General features: G+C 42.1%; 1 protein-coding gene across 1 annotated transcript; it reads left to right on the forward strand.

The window, feature by feature from the left end:
- The first annotated feature begins 13,676 nt into the window (after positions 1-13,676).
- sox11a (SRY-box transcription factor 11a) lies at positions 13,677-16,536 on the forward strand. The gene has a single exon (XM_034124755.1). It carries the CDS (start codon positions 13,807-13,809, stop codon positions 14,890-14,892), a length of 1,086 nt encoding a protein of 361 aa, XP_033980646.1. The 5' UTR covers positions 13,677-13,806; the 3' UTR covers positions 14,893-16,536.
- Positions 16,537-19,918: the final 3,382 nt, after the last annotated feature.

Consider the following 19,918-nt stretch of genomic DNA (forward strand, 5'->3'; position numbering starts at 1 on the left):
TCATTCCTCTTTGGAAGGAAGGGTGGTTAGAGGAGAGATATGCTCAGATGACTGATACAAGAAACATGAAATTGATTAAACAACTATCTTGCAGTTTAGTAGTCATTTCATTGCTTAAACTGACATATCATCAAAGTAAGTCAAACAGTATAAAACAAATGATAGAACATAATTTGGCACCACTTTTTGCTTAAATTAGCCATTTCCTCAGGTCATGTGTCTGAAGTTGAGTAGTCATTTGGGAGAAGTCTATTCTTCATGTCATCACTCTAATCTCTAAGATGTGAAGATACTGTACGTCAGGTCAATGCTGCCGACATGAAAGAGCCTTTACATTTAGGAATGACAGTTATTAGTAGAAAGCTGTTGGCAGATAACTAAGAGAGAATTCTCCGGTGCCTTTCATCCTCCTACTGTCTGCTATAAATAATGGCAGGTTACTAAGGATAGGTGGAGTGACTCATACACCTTCTCCTTGCTGCCACTGGCCTGCTTCTTCTCCTATAGCTGTCATAGAGGGCTTAAGGGGCCAGTATACTAGAGAGTGCTCCTTGTCAGATGGTCGAAAAGCTTTGGAAACCCCCTCTCACACAGCTTTCTGACGTTGGATTAAGAGAGCCTGTACACGACTAGTCCTATACCTTACTCAATCTGACATTCACACCTACTTCACATCTGGATTGGCCAGCTCTGTGGAGGTGACAAACACAGAACTGAGTACACAACATCTGTGTGTTTAATGCAAGTTATAGGGTTCACCCACATTTTGCATGTTTTTCTCATACAGTGCAGCCTTACCGTTATTGAACACACTGCACATGTTGTGTTGTATAACCCTGCCCTTAGCACAAACACACCCCCAAACACATTCACACTTATAGCTTCACATTAGGCCTCATGCATACATTTTCTCTTAAATGTCTTACATTTTCTCTTCATCTTCTTTAAGAAAGATAATGGAGAAATCCATATGCACCAAACATAAAAATCTGCTCTTGGCCAGTTGTGCCAAATGATGAATCCCACCTGATGATGAATTGGAATAATAGCATACACAAATCTCCTGAAACACTTTGTAAGGGTAGGTGTTGAGTGTGAACGTCTCTTGCTCCTATAAGTACCACCAAAAAAATCTTTATTTTTCTGAGATGTAAAACTCGTGTTTCGGTCGTAAAATGTTCTCTTAGTTAAGAGAAGAGCAAAAATTGTAAATTGTTGGTCAATCCAAGAAATCAAAGAGTACTAACAAAAAAAGAACACATATTGGATAAAATAAAAACAAGAGGAAATGTGTACGTTTAAGACTTCCTGCATGAGGTCCAGTGTTTCATAATGTGTGTGCCAGGAGTAATGGGATGAGGAAACAGGAAGCAACAGTTGACACGGGCTGATGTTTAAGATCCCCACTGATCCATACACAGGAGAAGAGATGTTTTCTCTCCTTTCACTAGCAACGTATTGCACTTTGATTCAGCTAATTAAACATTTTAATCAGGGATAGCACTGTATTGATCTCAATCCGCGCTACGGGGTGTTTAGTGTTAACTATACTGCTCTGATTATTCCTGCTCCAGTAGAGCTGTCACTCACCCTCCCAATGATCCCATCAACTCTCCCTCCTGCCAGAGAGAGGACCAGTAAAAACAATGCATTGAAGTCATCCCCGACTTATAATTAATCTCTTGTCGACTTCTATTGACTCCTCCACTCTTTGATTAAATAATTACCTAAGTGCCATAAGCTTCCATGATTGAGTCATAATCCTGAATAAGCTGTAACCAACTATGGTCACCTCCTTTGCCACGATTAGCTCATCATTTGCATGGCTGCCGCCCCCCCCATCTGTTATGCTCCGGTTCTGGGACAGCAGTTTTGGGTTTCGATATTAATGGAGCCTGGTAACAGCTTCTCATTTGACTTCCGGTGCAGTTAAGCTCACGGAGTGTGTGCAGGTACAGACACGTGCACGCACATATGCCCATGTATGCAAATGCACTCACACGCATGTCTGCACATTCTGACAAGTGCAGTTTCTCACATTATACTACTGCACAAGCCACACACACGCTTTCCCTCACACATGCGCTTGCAAACACATGCACGTCTACCCACCTGCCCGCGGAGCACTCCCACACCTCACACATAAACAGCCTGGCATCTGTCACAGGGGGGGGGGGTCACACATACACACACACATGTGAAAACGGGCAAACACAAACACACCCAGACACACAAACACAGTCCTGTTGACTGCAGTGAGCGTACCCTTTTGACCCTTTGACAGGTACACGGAGGATCTCAAAGTGAGAGGAGAAGCCTCAGAGCAGGTCTACAAGTCAGAGACGTGCCCTCTCCATAGGTAGCTGTCGAAGTCCTCAGGGCTCCAGGGGACGGCGATGCCTCTCCCAGGAAGCTATAACTCTCCTCTCAGGAAGTGAGGTGTGTCTAGAGCGTTATCTACATCTGTCTGGGTGAGGAGCAGGAGGACAAGAGGTCAGACAAGAATGGGACCACTTATATCATGTTTTATGTATGACGTGTGGCATGTGTTTGAATATTTACATGTGTCTGAAGGTGATGCAAATAGAGAGGAAAGAAGAGGGAGGAAGTTCTGAGAACTGTGATTCCTTTGTCAACAAAGACTTTGTGTAAACAGTTGAGCATGATGCAATCCCAGTGTCGAACCAGTAACACCCACAGCACATATTGATCAGAACTCCACGTGCATATATTAGGTGTTCAAAATGAGTCATGAAGTCAATAGCCTATTGACTTTTTTTAACAGATTTCCTCGTAAGACTAGATAAACAGATTTGTTCACATTTTGTTGCATTTTTCTCCATTTTATCTAATAATTTTAACAACTGCTTTGACCTTCAAATGTGAACGCTGATTTCAACCTTTTCCTTCCTTCATATGTTCCTCATGGTTTTATCCAATTCCCTCTGGTCCTGAGTATGTTGAACGACCCCTGAAATAACACGTTTGAAGAATATAAATGATTGGGCCCCACAAAGTCGAGTTAAAAGCTTTGGGGGTGATCGTAGTGAACTCTTAGAACACTCCCAGGCATATAATTAAAAGGTAGTTTCTAATTTCTGTGAGAGTAAATGAGTGCCTCTGCTTCATTGTTGAATCATGGCTGGTGGCACGTAGCCTGGGGAGATGGATTGAATGGATCAGAGAGGGTTGGACAGTCACTGGATAATTTTGACAATGGGGTTCGGGGGTATCATCCATCACTCAAGAGCTTACATGAAAGTTTTGACAGGTAGAGGTCATGGCAATGTGGCAGGAGCCAACATAGATGGATGCTTTTAATTTGGGTAATGAAGAGTTAACCATCTTGGGAGAGCAAGAGGAGCGTTAAATGGGAGAGCCATCCGCCATTAAAAGAAAGTCTTATTTAATTCCTCCAACCCTAATGAAAGACATCGGAACACAATCCTTGATTGACAATGAGGGCCCAGCTGTAATTCCCTGCAGACAGTTCACTTAAGTTCCCTCCCATGTTAATCTCAAATATAATGAATTGCAAAACTAAGGTTAAATGTGGCAGCGTGAATTCATTATCACTAATACATTAGACCATAAGATGATTTACAGTGGGGTCTCTCTCTTATTTTCATTAACGGTGAATAGCTTTGATTTCGCCGAGATTACGCTGGCCTGATCCTCGCCATCAATCTCACTAGCTTGGTCATTGTCCTCTTTTATATCTGACCCCTTCACTCGAGAATGGAGCAAAGAATAAAAATATGTAGGAGCAGACAACCTGGTGAAGAAATTATTATTCTGCTTTTTAATGCGAGTACAAGACCCCTCTTTATCGCTTCCTCTGAAATTATATTCATCCTGAGCTGTCATTCAACTTCATCCTTGACCCTGGTCTTATTGTTGAAGGCTTAATGGTAGTGCTTTTGCCAAGATAACAGTTAATGCTCCATTGTCTACCAGCAAAGGCCTGCAAAGACTATCTCACACTAAAACACCAGGGACCCTATCTGCATACTGAGCTGATAGCTATATGGACATTGAAAATGCATGTAAATGTTCCCCTATCATTTATTAACTGAAAGAAAGGTTTTTGAAATGCATGTTTCTTCTGAATTGTAACTTGTATACATCAGCCACAGTGTATATTGAACATTGCATAACAGTGTGGGAACTGTATGGCTTGGGCAACACTGTCTATACATATTAAACGTCTGAGGCACGTCATACATAAATCAGCCTATTAAAGTTCTACATCCTCTAGCAACATGGCGTATGCCCAATTTGCCTCACGGAAATCTGTATATTTGCATTGACTTTCAAGTATCACCATTTAAATCCTTGCGGTATACGTGTGCATTTGCTTCTGTGCGTGCTGTTTTATGAGTGTGAGGTGTATGTGCGTATGCTACCATGTGCTTAAATCCACATGACTGCCGTGCATGAATGTGACAAATTGTTACGGTGCACTAAGTAGAGGCTACAGCAGCCACGGTGAGTGACAGGAAGGTTATGGGCGCCTAATGACAGGGTTTTAAAGCTATAGCTACTGCTAATTGGGGTGATGTGTCCGTCCTGTGTCCCCCCAAGACATGTCTCGCTACCAGGGATTAGCCATGATTAAGGTACTGGTCTTCCTAGTGCTTTGAGACCTTTCACAGTATTTATCAGCAATGGTCAGATTACTGCAGTGATGGACAGATAGAGATCGCAGGGGTCGTGATAAATCTAGACAGTTAGTTTGAAGGGGTGTTATAGCCACCTTCGCTAGTGCGGCTTTGCAAGTTACACATACCAGGAGTGATATAACAGGGCGCGATATAAGCTGCTCACAGAGAGCCGATGTAATATTTATGCAATCAGCTTGTTATATAAAAGTAGTTCAAAAATAATGCCTCAGGATATTTTTCACATTTCTTGTAAGGGAGGCAGTTCTTACAGATTTACAGCGTGTATAATCATTATGGTCTGTTGGCAAACAATTTAGTCCAGCATCACACTAACTACGCTATAATGGTTCTCGCCAATGAAGAAGACACTAATTATGTGTTGCTTCCTCTACAGGTGTATCTAGAACACAATGCCTTTCTTATTCAAATACTTCAATGGTAGGACTGCATTCTTTTTTTTTATTGTATTGATAGCAAAAAAATACCAGAAAAAAGTCCCAACAATAATTCACAGCACTGATTCAGTATAAAGGGACAGTGAATTATATAAAGAAATTAAAAACAAGCCAAAGACACATTCACATTTAAAGTATTTCTGTAAATCAGGATTTGAAATGATCAAAAATGCTGAGCCTTATTCTCTTTTCATTGTTAGCTCTTTCCAGAGGAATCTCTCATGTGTTTTCATTTGTGAAGTCGGCTGTGAATTTAAAGCGAGCAAGAAACTCTACCTTGTTAAAATGAATTGTCATGTATGCTTGACAGGCCCTTATAATGAGATTAGTGTTGGGACGTATCAAAGAGGAAATGTTGGAAATAAGAGAAGAGCTAATCCGCTCACACTTTTATGACTAAATCCATCTTTCCGTGCCTTCTCCAAACTTTACTTTCCTGTTCATTATCTGAATTGTCTTACAGCTCTCATCTTGTAATCCTGAGCTCCTCTATTCACACTGGAACTCTTTAAAAAAAAGACCTCACGAGACCATAATAATAAATGGAAGATTTTGTGTTGACGATATCAGATTTGTATTAATATCTCATATGCGTGAGTAAAGTCGGTATCATTTTTTTCAAAGAGGTAGATTAATTCCACACATTAACATAATCAGTAAAGAAAATCATACACATATATTTACATAATCAGTGTCTAATCAAGGTGCTATATTCAACAACACAACACTTTTTTTACAATAATCTGAAAAATCCAAATGTTTCATAACACCTCAAAAAACTAAATATGAAGAAAGCAACAAGCTTTGCCACACCTGAGTTACTCTGTGACTGTGATTTGACACACTCGTTACCAAACCTTCTATTATTGATTTCTAGATAGTTGTTAAACACTCTCCCAAGCACACAGCTTAGCCTTTCCATATCCGTAAGTCTCCTCCAATGACCTTTACTGTTAAGATAGCTCTCAGCGCATTCAGAGGGTTGTGGAGGATTTGCAAAAAAGGACATTTATGAAAATCTTTCTTGAAGTCTGTCTAAGAAATCCTTAAGAGACATGAAGGAAAGGGCAGTGAGCCAGTGTATGGAGAGGACATACTGAGACTCTGATATGGATGGGATGCTGGGGAAAATACCAGTCTATATGTGCATATGTAATGCAAAGTAAAAAGGAAGTCGCCAGACTCCATTGAAGTGTTCTCCTTTTCTGTGGCGCCATTGGTCTCTCCAGACATACAGTCAGAACGTAAATACATGCAAGGAAAACTTTACTTGTGATTCAGCGAGGCACATAAAGGTTGATATTGGAGTGACCTTCTCTATAGAGTTCTGTTGGTATTTAAAGGAGTTCAAATCTACATACAAGCCAATAGGTTCTCTAATAATGTCCAGTTGTCATTTCTATGTTAAATGAATGAATGTGATGAATGAGGATATACATTAGGCCAAAGGGTATTCAGTCTGATTTCTGATTCTGTTGGCCCCACAACAAGGGAAGAAAATATATTTTCATTCTGGCCCACATGAGGATGATTGAGTTTAAAAAGTCCCACAATGTCTACTTGCAGTTTTTATCATGAAGATCCTTGATATCCCTTTATTTTTATACTTTCTGGTTGTAGACTGAAAAAGCTGTGGAGGGAACACCTAATTTTCGCTTTAGTTTTAGCTGGTTATTTGTCTCTAGATGTGGTTTGAGGGATTGATTTTCTCCCTCCTGCTACATTGATGAAACCCCTCCTCTGGGTTCCTCTGGGAATTCATCTTGTGCTGATAACTTTGAGCTATCTTATCTGGTCACTGTTCAAACAAGAGTGAATGCTCAGATTTGCTTCAGGTGTTTGTCTCTGCATGGGTCCATTTCTTCTTGTTTCTGTTTTCAAGGTTATAGACTGATTGATGCAGCCGGTTTTCGCAATGCAGTTTTTCTCCAGCCATGTTGGAGCTTGTGACTAAATCTCTTTCATTCATCTGTTGAAGAAGTAATCCACATGGGATGATTGACAAGCAAGCTTCAGTTTTCTTGAACAGATTTGAATGTTATAGTCTATGTGTCAGGTTTGGTTTCAAAGGATAACACTTGCTTTAGGGAAGTTGCCTTTGGAAATGCATGTCTGTTGTTGTTTTGGAAAAACATATCAGATGTTGTTTTGGAAAAACATATCAGATGGTAAGAGCAATAGCATAATTGTGTGTATGCACAGCTCAATGTGTGACTGATTCACCAGATGCTGGGTTACAACTGTTATTGCGCAATCATTATTTTACATTTACTTTAATTAATTAACCCTAGAAATCAATAAAAGTAAGCCATCAAGAGAAAAATAAAACTAACAATCCTTGACTCAAAGTCTAGGTTTCCCTACCTACTAATTAAAAAACCTTAAAGACCTAACACAATGCTGCCTTGGATTTGTCCACGGGGCACAGATTCTCAATTTGTCATGCTGCTTTGAACTGTCACTATTCCACTGGTGGTGCAAAGATCATAAACCAGTAAAACTTCAGAGCACAGGATGCGACTGAGGGTGACTTAACGGCCAGTTACTCTGTTCACAGGATGTGTTGTTCGAACACTTTGGTAATCAAAAGTGTTTATACATGAGCTGCACTGCCACACATTGAAAGGTGGAGTAAAAATGTGGCCTTCATAGAAAGGAGCGGAATGGGTTTTAAATCCAGGATTTTTTACATATATTTTATTTTTGTTATGTTTTGTTATCATATTGCTTTACTTGGAAAGTTACAGAAATGGTCAGACTCTGCCCCCCTAATCCAATGTTGAAAATATGTGTGTTTGTGTATGTGTGTGTGGGGGGGGGGTTGCTTCCAAAGCTATTTGACCATCGACAAGCAGTTGTGATTGAGTATACCGGCCCCTTAAGCACAGCAGAGGCCCCTCACTGGTCTCTACATAGAGTGGCCTGTAGTCAACACTATCTTATCTCTTTAGGGGGCAAGTCTGGGCTGGTCTTTAGGAAAACAGAGCCACATGGTTTCAGTGGGAACTGTCCCATACTTCTTAGAAATCAGTTGACTGCTTGAGTTAACGGTGATAAACAGATCTATTTCATTGAAAGTGTTTTGTTGTTGACTACAGCAACTACACGTTATCGAGTAACTGTATGACCACTCCACCACCAACAACTGATAACAAAATCCACATTTTTTATTTATCATTTTAATCTAGCTTGTATTAACATTCTCATAACTTTATGTTGTATTGTCCCACATTATATTTGATAATCTTATGAAACTTTCCCCCACTTCTTCTAAAGTCTTCACCAGTGTGTGTGTGAGAGCAAAACCTGACCTACAGCTATACAATCCATCAGCATTAGTCCTACACAGTCTCCAGACTAAACACACTCTCATTGCAGTGGCTGTGAGCGCCTGGAGGGCTCTTCCTCCACACAAGTTTATTAACACAAGCAACACTGTACAATACAAAAGTAGCTTCGCTGGACTCTTACAGTAAACACTGCTTCGGTGCTGCTGGTGTATAATTAAAGGATTTAAATGGCCCTAGCTTATGGAGAATGACATGGCAATATGATTACTGTAGAACATACTGTACTATGTAAGCCAGAGTTGCTCCAGGATGATGTCATCTCCTTCAGGCCATTGTGGATTCCCATTGCTTTGTGAGGCAGCGTCTGCACAATGAAAAGAGAGGGATAGAGGAGCTGAGGCAGGAAACTCTTCACGCTTTCTTACAAAATTCAAACAGTTGTCACCTGTATAAAGGCTGGTTATGTGTAGCCAGCTAATAACAAAAAAATCACCCTTGTATCTCCAGTTCCTATGTGCAATAATTGCCTCAGTGACAAAGTGTTTGGTTACACATTGACTTGTGCCCTCCCTACACCCACGCTGATCCTCGTGTCTCACATTGGCTACGCTCTAACTTTACAGTCTCCCTCAGGGGTTAAATGTATGCTGGAGAGGTGGCGTGCGTGTTTATTGTGAGGTTGTTGAATGTGGTTATATATCATTAGTTTTGGCGAAGTGTTCAGAGAAAGTGGTTCATATCAATAAACTATTGATTTACTATCATCTGCAAAATCCCCCTATCTTATATTTGGTTAATATTACTGATGGATATACATGTAGGAAGTATTTACTGTTGTAGCTAATAAAATGTTGGCTAATTGTAAGTAGGATTTATACTGTTTGATAGTTCTGAATCTGTAATAATGGAACCGGATTTAAAAAATCCAATGTTTCTATGTGAGAAATATTTAGGAGAAAATGGAGTGGTAATTCAAATGTGTGTTTAGGGACAGTACACTCACTATTTAGTTACTTTCCACCATCAAATAGTCTAATGTCCTCTTGTGAAACCAGTGCATGAATGGACTAAACTCACAATAGTGTTTGTTAGTTGAGGGCCTGTTGCAAGTACAAGTGTACACATGGCACCGGTAGCTTCGGCCTCTGATTGCGTTTGTGTCTTTGAGACAAACATTCCAGCACAGTACTCAAGCATCAGCTGTTTACATTTGCGACAAGATACTCCAGTCTCAAGTATCCGCTAAGCATTAGACCTTGAGAGACAGAGGCCACATCAAGGAGGTCAACAAACAACCTGACACCCTGGAGATACATTTGCATTGAGTCGAGAATGTAAAGCAACGGCAGGGCATAAACTGGCACCAAACACTTAAGTGGCAAAACAACAACCTCCAAACTGTTGTGAGATCCTCCACATTGTCAAAGCCCTTCTTATCTTAAGGCCGCTACACACCAACCTGAGACCAAAGAACGCGTACCGAAGGCGTCCCGACTTTTACGTCCGCTACGTCGCCTGCGTCGGCTACGCCGCCCGTCTACGAACACACCGCAAAGACTTCAGTCGACGAGTGGCAATAACTGTCCTTACCAGCAGGCAGCGGTAGTGTGTATTCGTCATTCAAAAGAGGCAACAACCGGAAGACATACTATACACCGAGAGAAGAAGAACAGACTACGTGATCTAAACAAACAACAAATAGCGTCTGGGTTCCATTTTCACTCTCTCTCGTCGATCGAAAACATGTAAACATAAAAAAGAAACTCTTGCGTCCGGGTGAGATGAAAATGAAAAAGATTAGCCGTCTGTGTGTGCCTTCTTAATCGTTTGTTTTGGTCCCTCACTTCCGCTTCGCTTCTCATGCACTGATTCGCTAAGCTGAACAGCCAATCAGAGTGATTTCTTTGGCCGACTTTCTTTGGCCAACTGTCTACGTTGAATCGGCCGCGGGAGGTGTGAAAATGTGCCGTAAAGAGACAACGGTGCGGGACACACCAACCTGAGTAGGGCGCCGCGAATGCCCTACTGCCTCTGACGGCCTCTGACTCCCAAAATCGGGTTGGTGTGTCAGGGGCTTTAGAGAGAGAGGAAGACAGCATGATCTCTGAGGAATGAGACCGGAGCGACAGGCGGTCAGCGAAACAAATTATGGGCCAGCTGACATAGCTCATTTTAGTATCGCCTCACAAGTTAAGACAACGGATGGGTAAGAGTTACTGGCAAAAAAACAACAACTTACAACCCATCTATCTTCACATTCGAAAGCTGATATTAGGTTCCACCTCTAACCACAGCCTGGATAGAAAGGGCTTTAAGTCTGTATGGAAATAGACAAGAGCATCATTATCTTATACTGCTAGCTGACTGCTGGAACTTGTTACATCAATTCTATGCATAGCACTACATTACCATTAAGTGACTCCACTATGGGCTAGAAAAACACCAATTCACTGCATGGCAATAAACATAGTAACCTGAGTACACAGGGTACTCAAGAATCTGTCTGTCAAGTGAAAAGTTAATTTGCAATTTTATGTGCTACCAAAACAACCCCCTCTTTTCCCCACCACCCATTTTGAGGCCCCCTCCCCTCCCACCCTCCTTTAACCATTGTGAGGCCATCAGATAGTGGCTTCCAGAAGTCCACACCTGTCTCAGGGCTATGCAGAGGAGATGGATCCATGCATTTTGAGCATCAGATAGCCTCTAGCCAGGGTTAGTATTGATCTCACGCTTCACTGGCCCTTTGTGAGAGCAGCAGCTGCTTTGGGGGCCTTTTAGATAAGCAATGCAAAGGGAATTGTTTCTCCTGAAACCCTCTTTCAATGTTCTTACATGAAAACCATCACTTAATTCAACACTCCATCGCTCTGGAATAAAATGTCCTCTCCCTTGACACGAGAAGCAGCAAATAAGCATTAAAACATCTGCCTTTGGGGTATTGGAAAGCGCCTGGTATTAGAAATCACACAGTGATAATGCAGCTCCCTGGATTTTCACTGTTTAATCATATGTAATCTCTAGAGTGAAAATGAAATGAAAACACAACATGTTTTAGTATCACACAACCCTCTCCCTCAGTGTGGAGGCTGGGGTGGTGTGGGAGGGTGAGGGAGGGGGAGGGGGAGAGGGGCTATACTGCTGTGTGAGGTAGGCATGGCGATGAGACCCTCCCTTAAATGACTCATAGGCTGTATGGGCTGACACCAGCACCTCATTCACAGCCAATAATGAGCCATGCTAATGAGCAGGACAGCCACCCTGCATGCTCATCATTAAGCAGTCCCGTGATTCATGTCCAGCATGAAACCATCATATAAAGAGATAAGGTTGGCTGCAGCGGGCTAAGGTGAAATACGATAGACAAATGAAAAAGAAAAGGTTATAGGACCATAATGCATACTGTTTTTGTATATGACTGATCCATATTTCAGAAATAGTTGTATTATGAAATGAGTACCCTTTGGGAAAATTACGAAAAATAAATTATTCTTATTTAAGTCTCTTTTATACCATGGTGGAATATCAGTCTTAAATGGGGAATTTTCTGGAAATTCAACACATACATGCAGTCTATAACTGCTTGCAAATTGTTCATTTGACACCATGCTATCAGTTCATTTGAAATCACCTCCTTTCCCCACATCTGTACTGATCAGAAGATAAAATACTTCTCAAATGAATCCATCAGGAAAAATACAGGCTGACAGTAAAACATGCATGTGCATGCGCAAACCTCCTGAGACTGCTGCTCCGACACATATATCTGATAAGGCTTAATCAGCACAGGGTGGTCATGATAAAGCATTTCAGCCCTATCTCTGTCTGAGAGAGAGACGCAGACAGGGGTTGAGAGGCAAGAGCCCCTCTATATCTCAGCGTTTCTCTACCTCAAACTGCCTCAGTCTGCTTAGCCTTGTCTCCTTCCCCCTGTGTGCCTCTTTTTCTCTTTCTTTTTCCCTGCTCTCCTCTCTCTGCCTTTCCAGCCGCTTTTCTCTGTATCAGTAGAGACACTTCTTAAGCCCCAGCTGGGGAAAATACGGTGGCTTGGTGGGGGGAGGGTTTCAAAAGGGTAAGTGATTGCCCTCTAGGGGACGAAGCAGAGAGAAAAAAGCAGGACGCCTTATCGCCCCAGCCTCCAATAGCACTGCTGGCTACCACCCAGAGCCAGGGGGAGGAGGGCGGGGGCTGCAGGAGACGCCAGCTCGATGCTACACTGCCTCTTGACACAGCAAACTCAGCAGGGAGCCTTCCATCCACGCCTGGCAGTATGGGCTCAACTCAAGGCTGCACAGCCAAATGTAGCCATCTGAATGAGTGTTATTACTTTGCTTGCATGCTTTATGTTGTAGTACAAGAACATTAATCCAAATGGATAAGAAATCAAAGCATGTGTTTCTGTTCAAAATTCAGATGTATTTTTTATAGGGAACTGGTTTTTATATTATTATACATTAGATTTTTGTGAAAAAAAATGTGCTTCTTTGAGGCAAAATTCGTGTCAGTCTGGGTGTATTTGGGATGCTGCAGATGTGTTTTGGGTGCTTACACACAACAAACAAGATGTACTAAGCAGAGTGTACTACTGACCTAGTTCCTTCATTCAAATGCAGGCATGGAAAGAAACAGGAAACAACCCGTGCCAAAAAAATACTTAGCCCCTCTAAATGATCTCTGAAATGCACAAGGTATTACCACTGTTAATGATGGCATCGAGTCTTCCTCTAAAGCCATTACCAGCTGCTAAAATGCATCCTTCTACAGCAGACAGGCAGGCGCACCGACGCATCCACGCGCCTGCAACAGTGTCCAAGCGCCACCTTCAGTTCCCAACCTGAGGGAGGGAGAAAAAAATGACATAGCCTACATCTTTTCCTCCATACACATCTGCACAGAGTGTCTGCCTGAGGAAGCCAATGTGTTCTTTCGTGTGTTTTTTTTTCTTCACTTTTTAAAATAAGACTATAGACCTGAGTCTTATGTGAGCTTTGGTGCGTGGTGTGTGTCTCAGGAGCGCAGAGTGCTAACTGTGTGTTTAATATGCCTGTCTCGCCCCGGCGTGTTGCCCCAGACACTGTGTACCACAAATCCCCACCTCCACTCCAATGAGAGCTCGGGAGGGGAGGAATAAAAGGGTTAGGGGGAGTCTTGGATGGAGTCTGCTGGGCGGAGTAGAAGGGAGCTGATTGGATGGCTGTGTGTGACGTAGTGGACGTGAAAAAGCTGATAACTAGTTAAGAAGGCAGTTTGTAACTCTGGAAAAAGAGTGCAGAGCTTGAGACTATACATAACGCAGTGGACGTGGAAGAACCGGCGCAACACTCAGAGCTGAGCCGTGTTGGCTGATAGACACGGGCAGCACAAGTCCGGACACAAAGTGACTTGAAACAGAGGACAATGGTGCAGCACACAGACAACAGCGAGACGGACGGGAGCATGTCTAGGGAGGCTACCGACTCCGAGGAGAGTGAATTTATGGCATGCAGCCCCGTGCCGATAAACCCGGACTGGTGCAAGACGGCAACCGGTCACATCAAGAGACCCATGAATGCGTTTATGGTGTGGTCCAAAATCGAGAGGAGAAAGATTATGGAGCAGTCACCGGACATGCACAACGCGGAGATTTCCAAGCGCCTTGGAAAGAGGTGGAAGATGCTCAAGGACAGCGAAAAGATCCCGTTTATCAGAGAAGCAGAGAGGCTGCGGCTAAAACACATGGCTGACTATCCCGACTACAAGTACAGACCCAAGAAAAAACCAAAGCTCGACAGTTCAAAATCATCAGCACCGTCTCCGGAGAAGTGCGGTAAAATTACAAAGACTCCCAGCAAGAAGTGTTCAAAGATAAAGACTAAGATTGGCTCCAAGTCTTCTCACAGCTACAGTGAGGACTGTGTGTTTCCCAGCTTCAAAGTTACAAAGATTGTGAAAAGTGAGCTCACCGATGAGGATGATGACGACGAGTACGAAGAGGACTACCGGATGGGGATTAAGGCGAGGGACGAGGAGAGGCTGAGGCCGTACAACGTAGCCAAAGTTCCCGCGAGCCCAACTTTGAGCTCCTCGGCCGAGTCCGAGGGCACGAGCATGTACGAAGAAGTGCGGAACAACAACAGACTGTTTTATAATATCAAAAACATTACCAAGCAGAGCACATTGCACGCTGCTTCTGTCTCACCAGCATCCTCCAGGTCGGTCTCTACATCCTCCTCCTCCAGCAGCTCCTCTTCCGGCGAGGAAGCGGACGATTTGCTGTTTGACTTTAGTTTAAATTTCGCCCCCAGCGCCCCAGGCTCGGAGCTGGGCAACCCCAATTCAGGAAACCTCTCCCTGTCTCTTGTGGATAAGGACCTGGACTCTTTCAGTGAGGGCAGCCTGGGCTCTCACTTTGAATTCCCAGACTATTGCACGCCAGAACTCAGTGAGATGATTGCCGGGGACTGGCTGGAGGCGAACTTTTCCGACCTGGTCTTCACATACTGAATTGAGAAAAAAAAAGTTCCTCTAGTAATAACAGAGAAGGGAGAAAGTAAATTATATATGTGTCCTGGTCAAGTTGTCCCTAGCCCTGCCTCCTGTGGGTTTTCTGAAGGGTCCTGTAGGGTGGTGGAGGACCAGGAGGCGAGGTGAGGTTTGAGGAATGAGATGCTTATGAAGCTGGTAGCAAAAAAAAGCAAAGTCTGCAGACGTTTTTTTCTGGCAGCATGACAGGGTTTTATGGATTTTTTCCCAGTAGGTCTGCATTTACTGTTCAGCTTAAACGGACCACAAAGGGAAAAATACGTGAACTTCTATGCATCTTATCCTCTTAAAAACAAAACTGCAGGGAGCTTAAAACGGACTGTGGACTGACTCAAAGCAAATCTGTGAACTGACAATATGTTCAGGATGTTACTTTACAACGGTTTATGTAATTTCTAAATGCCGCAAATGTTTGTTTGTTTTTTGTAACTGATTCAGTTTACCTCCTGGTTTGGTAACTTAAGCAGCCTAAACCTCTGCAGACTACAGGTGTGGAGGAAACATTTTGATACATAACAGACCTCATCTTTTTAAAAGAAAAGTAAGATATTTTCAGGCATATTTTTGTACAGTTAAAAGGGAATGTTCTTACTGTGCTTTCAGTGAGTTTCAGGCACTTCTTCCCTTTATCATTTGTTTTTAGCATGCAAGGGAGTCCTGGTTTTAAGGATTAAGTTAAATTAAAACTTGCATCAAAAATGCCTTGTGATTTCAAACTAGGTTTTGTACAGTTGTAGAGCAGATTTGTTGAGTATTTGTAGACGATACAATGGCATCATGGGGAACACATACCTCAGAGCTGGAACTAGTTTCAAGATTGTATATGTACTGTAATATAGTAAAGTTAGGAGTTTATGTATATCATACTCGTGATATGTGGATGGGTCCCAATCGCAGGTGTGAAACTGGATTTTGGTATTTTTTATGGCACATACTGTTTTCCCCCTCTCATTTTTTTGTGCAATATATACTCTTAAGATTCAGACCATCAACAATTGTAGCAAGTGATGGAAAAACAGACTTGTGCACTGTCAACATCATTTCATGTTATGATGCTGAAGCCTGTCCAGGCAGAAAAATAAACAAATCAGCTGGAACTGATACAAAACAATATAATATGGCCTCATGGTGTGATGCATACTATATAAACAGATTGATTATCACGATTTGAATGTAATTTGACACATAATGGGCATATCTGACTCCAAACAGAATCTGACTGTAAATTAGGGAAAACAGAGTTCTGCAGGAGGGCATAGTCTGATCCAGCGGTGGTCTGGCATTAGTTTGACAAGCAAGCAAAAAAGAACATTCCATAGTCCTGTTTCATGAAATGAAACTTTATTTTAAAACTGAAGACTGCCTTCTTTTTTTAAAACATTAACCATAAACCTGTATTTTTTATTTCTTGCACTTAAAAAAAGCAGATATTGTTTATTTTTATGTGGTTCTTGGGACATATGAAGTCTGTTTGATAAAAAGGTTTTGGAATATGACCTAATTATTACCAAGACATTTTGTTGGAAGTTCTAGGCAGTAGTTACTTCACATTCCAAGTGTGAAACTGTCTTTGACTCATCTTTAATAAATAAGTACCTACCACCATCGACTGTCCTTTCAGTTTGTGAATATATGTACACAAATGTGTTATTTGTTACGTTTGCAAAGGATGTGATGACAGATTGATGCCTATTTTGTATGTAGGCAGATCATCTGTATTGGATGGGCTCAAACTAACATGTGAATTCACATTTAATAAAAAGGAAAAAAAGGAAACTTTTAAACTGCAGTGTGGAGGTGCTTTACTGACCCTGTTTTCACTGAACTTTCTTTCCCAACGCCTCCTTTAAAACGGACACTACAGCTTTAAGAAATTGAATTCCCCGCTCCGCCGTGCTGAGCGATGTGATTGGTGGGCTTGGTGGTCCCCTTGGAGACGGAGCTGGAAACAGGAGCCGCTCTTCGCAGTGTGTGGGAGCTCTCAGTCTGTCTGGCTTCCATTCAGAAAAGTAGCACTCTGCCCGGCACAGAACGGCGTGAGTGCTGTGTGAACAGAGGGCTGAAACAAATTCTAAATGTGACATATGTTCACTCAGGGATAAACATCAGAACTTGTTCCAAACGGATACTGTTTAATCAATGAAAATGTGTAGATTCTTCTTCAGAAACATAACTTAAATGTGAAAAATAACTGAAGATAGTCCACTAATTATTTATGTCAGTAGGGAACAGGGGTAGTAGGTCAGTGTGAATAGTAATGTTGCCTAAAGTAATGATTCCAGTGGTTGCTGGTCGCAAGCCGTGCGTACAGCTTGTCTCTCTCATCGCTTAGTGCCTCATTTGCACTTGGGGTTTCAGTTAAATAAAAGTAAATAGCTAGTAGGTCACAAAACAAGTAGGGAAGCAATAATGGAGGACAAGGAGTATGACGTTTTATAAAGAAAAACATAAACATTTGTCAAATATAAGATGAAAAGCATAAATTGTAGACAATTTTATATTATTGTCTACAATGTGCACCACCAGACCTGAAAGTGTAATGACACAGACTGAGCTACAATGATGTTGTCATAGGCACAACTGCAGCTACTGTTTGTAAGTACTCTTATATGAAGGTGGTTTATTTATTTAAAAAAAAAGATGAACTATAACACAGCACATCCCAGCCACATATGATGTCATGTAAAATACAATTAGCATAGCAAACCATTAATTTAAAGTGATAACATCTTCACAGTCTCGCCCCCAGGGAAGCACAGATGCAGCCTTTTGTCTCCTCTGAGGCCCAGTTAGAAAGACCCACCTTTAACAGATTGCATATAGAGAACCAGAGGCCTTGGCCACGGAGAGATTTGTGTTCATTACAGCAATAGAATCTAATGATGAATATTTGCCATGCATGGCTGCACAGGTACTAGCCCCCCCATTAAGTCGGTTTGCAAATCTGTAATAAAACATTTATCTAGCTATTACTTTACCTGACCTATTGGTCAAAGTTGCTAATGGGTTCTAGGGCTATTCCCAATAGAATCTCAACATTGATTTTGTGTTCCTCTGAAATATCTGCTCAGGGCTAATGCCACCGGTACATGTTGAAATGAAATTAGTGACCCGTTGAAATTTCCTTCTATTTCCTCCTTAAATAAATAAATGGAAATCTAGAATGCTCCGGAGACGCTGAGTGAGATAGCGTCTTCCCAGGGATTCAGCGAGGGGGATATTGTGGCGACAAAAGAAAGTAATTTCCAATCCCTTGAGTGTTTAAATCATTCATAGAACCCAGGATGTCACAGTCAAATGCTTTACGTGACACCTATACAAAGACCCCTGCCACAGACCTGAAGACTGGAGGTTGATCTCTCGCTTTGCAAGTTGCTTAAATTGGACATCTAAAATATGCCAATGCTATCTGTGCTCAAAGATAAAATTCCTATGTGACCGGTCGCTGTCTAAGTCTACTGATGTTAAATCCAGTAATAATAAGACCTGTTATGTGGTTTTTTTTCTGCCGCACTGAATCTCACCCAGTGAGCTCAGTTGCATTACATCATTGCTTAGCTTATGCCACTGCGCAGTAAGATTCCATGTTGTGTCATCGCTGATCCACGTGTGCTCCTCTTCTCCCAGTGGGAGGCTGTCTAATATTGCTCTGGGAATACTGATATGTTCTCTACGATGCTGGAGGTTTCATAACAACAATAACAGCACCACTTGCCTACATTTAAACCTGTTTACTGTCTGTTAATTGACTAGTGGGCAGGATTTATGGTATCTGCTCCAGATATGTTGTCTGGAATTGGGACGGTGTTGACACCCCTCTCTCCTGCTCTGTTACACAAGCTTGTCATGTTGTTAGGCACTGCCAGTGACAAGGTACTGAGATGACACATGGGCAATTGGTCCCTTGTGCAATAGTGAGGCCAGCGCTATGATCCAAACAGGTGAAGAAAATCTATTCGGCTATAAATATAATTTATTATCCTATGAATCCAGAAAACATGTTTAATTCTAGGATACCCTTCCTAGAAATATAAGATATAATGATCATAAGTATGAATTCCTATAATGTTGTGTAGTTGACTATAGCTGATAGTCAGGGCAAATTTGTTAGTAAAATTGCTTGCAACAGTCAAGCCCCTGTGTCCTCTGCTCCAGTCTTGGCCTGGGGCGACTCCTGCTGCTGTTGATGGCTATCCATTTGCTCTGCCCTCCCAGTGTATGGGAGGGAAACAGAGAGGGAGCATCGGCCCCATCTGCTGCACTGATATTTACTATCCCTTCACATTTGAGAGAAGGAGGGGTGGCGAAGGCCCAATTCCCTCATGGTGTTTTAGCACTCTGGCAGATGCACACACACTAGAAGGAAGTGAATGAGAGTAAAAGAAGAGGGCAAATGGATGGAGTGGAAAAGTGGTGCCTATAAACCAGAGTTAAACTTTGATTTAACTTGATGTGGCTTGGATATAAAAAAAAAAGGCGGTGTAACCGATAATAAGTGTGTAGCTGGAGGCAAGTAACCCACACAGTCTGGTGCTGCCTAATTTCCCATTCACAACTTCATTGTAGTGTTTCATTATTTAGCAAAGGCAATGAGACATTGAAGAGGAGTTTGGGTGAGTCGCTGTGCTGAAAGCAGACACAGCAGGTTGTCCCGAGCAGTTTAAACTGGCGGTGCTTTTGTCTCGTCGACACAGAAACAAACAGTTCAATCACTCCTCCCAGAATATGTTCTGACACGTGGTAAGATCTCACTGGGAGAAGGTCACTTTTTTTGTGGGGAGCTGCCGGAGGTCGCGCATCAGTCATGTGAATGATCTGTTAAGAGGGCAGGTACTCAGTTGCACACCTGCTTCTTTTTTCAATCCCAACTCTAGAGTATTGTTTTAATTGAATGGAGTTTCCTGGGTGACATTTTGCAAGTGTGGGGTTCAATAAGAAAATAAATTGAGCCCTTTCCATTTGAAAAATGCCACAATAATGGACTCAG

Source organism: Trematomus bernacchii, unplaced genomic scaffold, assembly GCF_902827165.1.
Source record: "Trematomus bernacchii unplaced genomic scaffold, fTreBer1.1, whole genome shotgun sequence".
NCBI classification, from domain to species: Eukaryota; Metazoa; Chordata; class Actinopteri; order Perciformes; family Nototheniidae; genus Trematomus; species Trematomus bernacchii.

Excerpts from the sequence above, each read along its gene's own strand:
- sox11a (XM_034124755.1), top strand. The coding sequence starts at position 13,807 with ATGGTGCAGCACACAGACAACAGCGAGACGGACGGGAGCATGTCTAGG.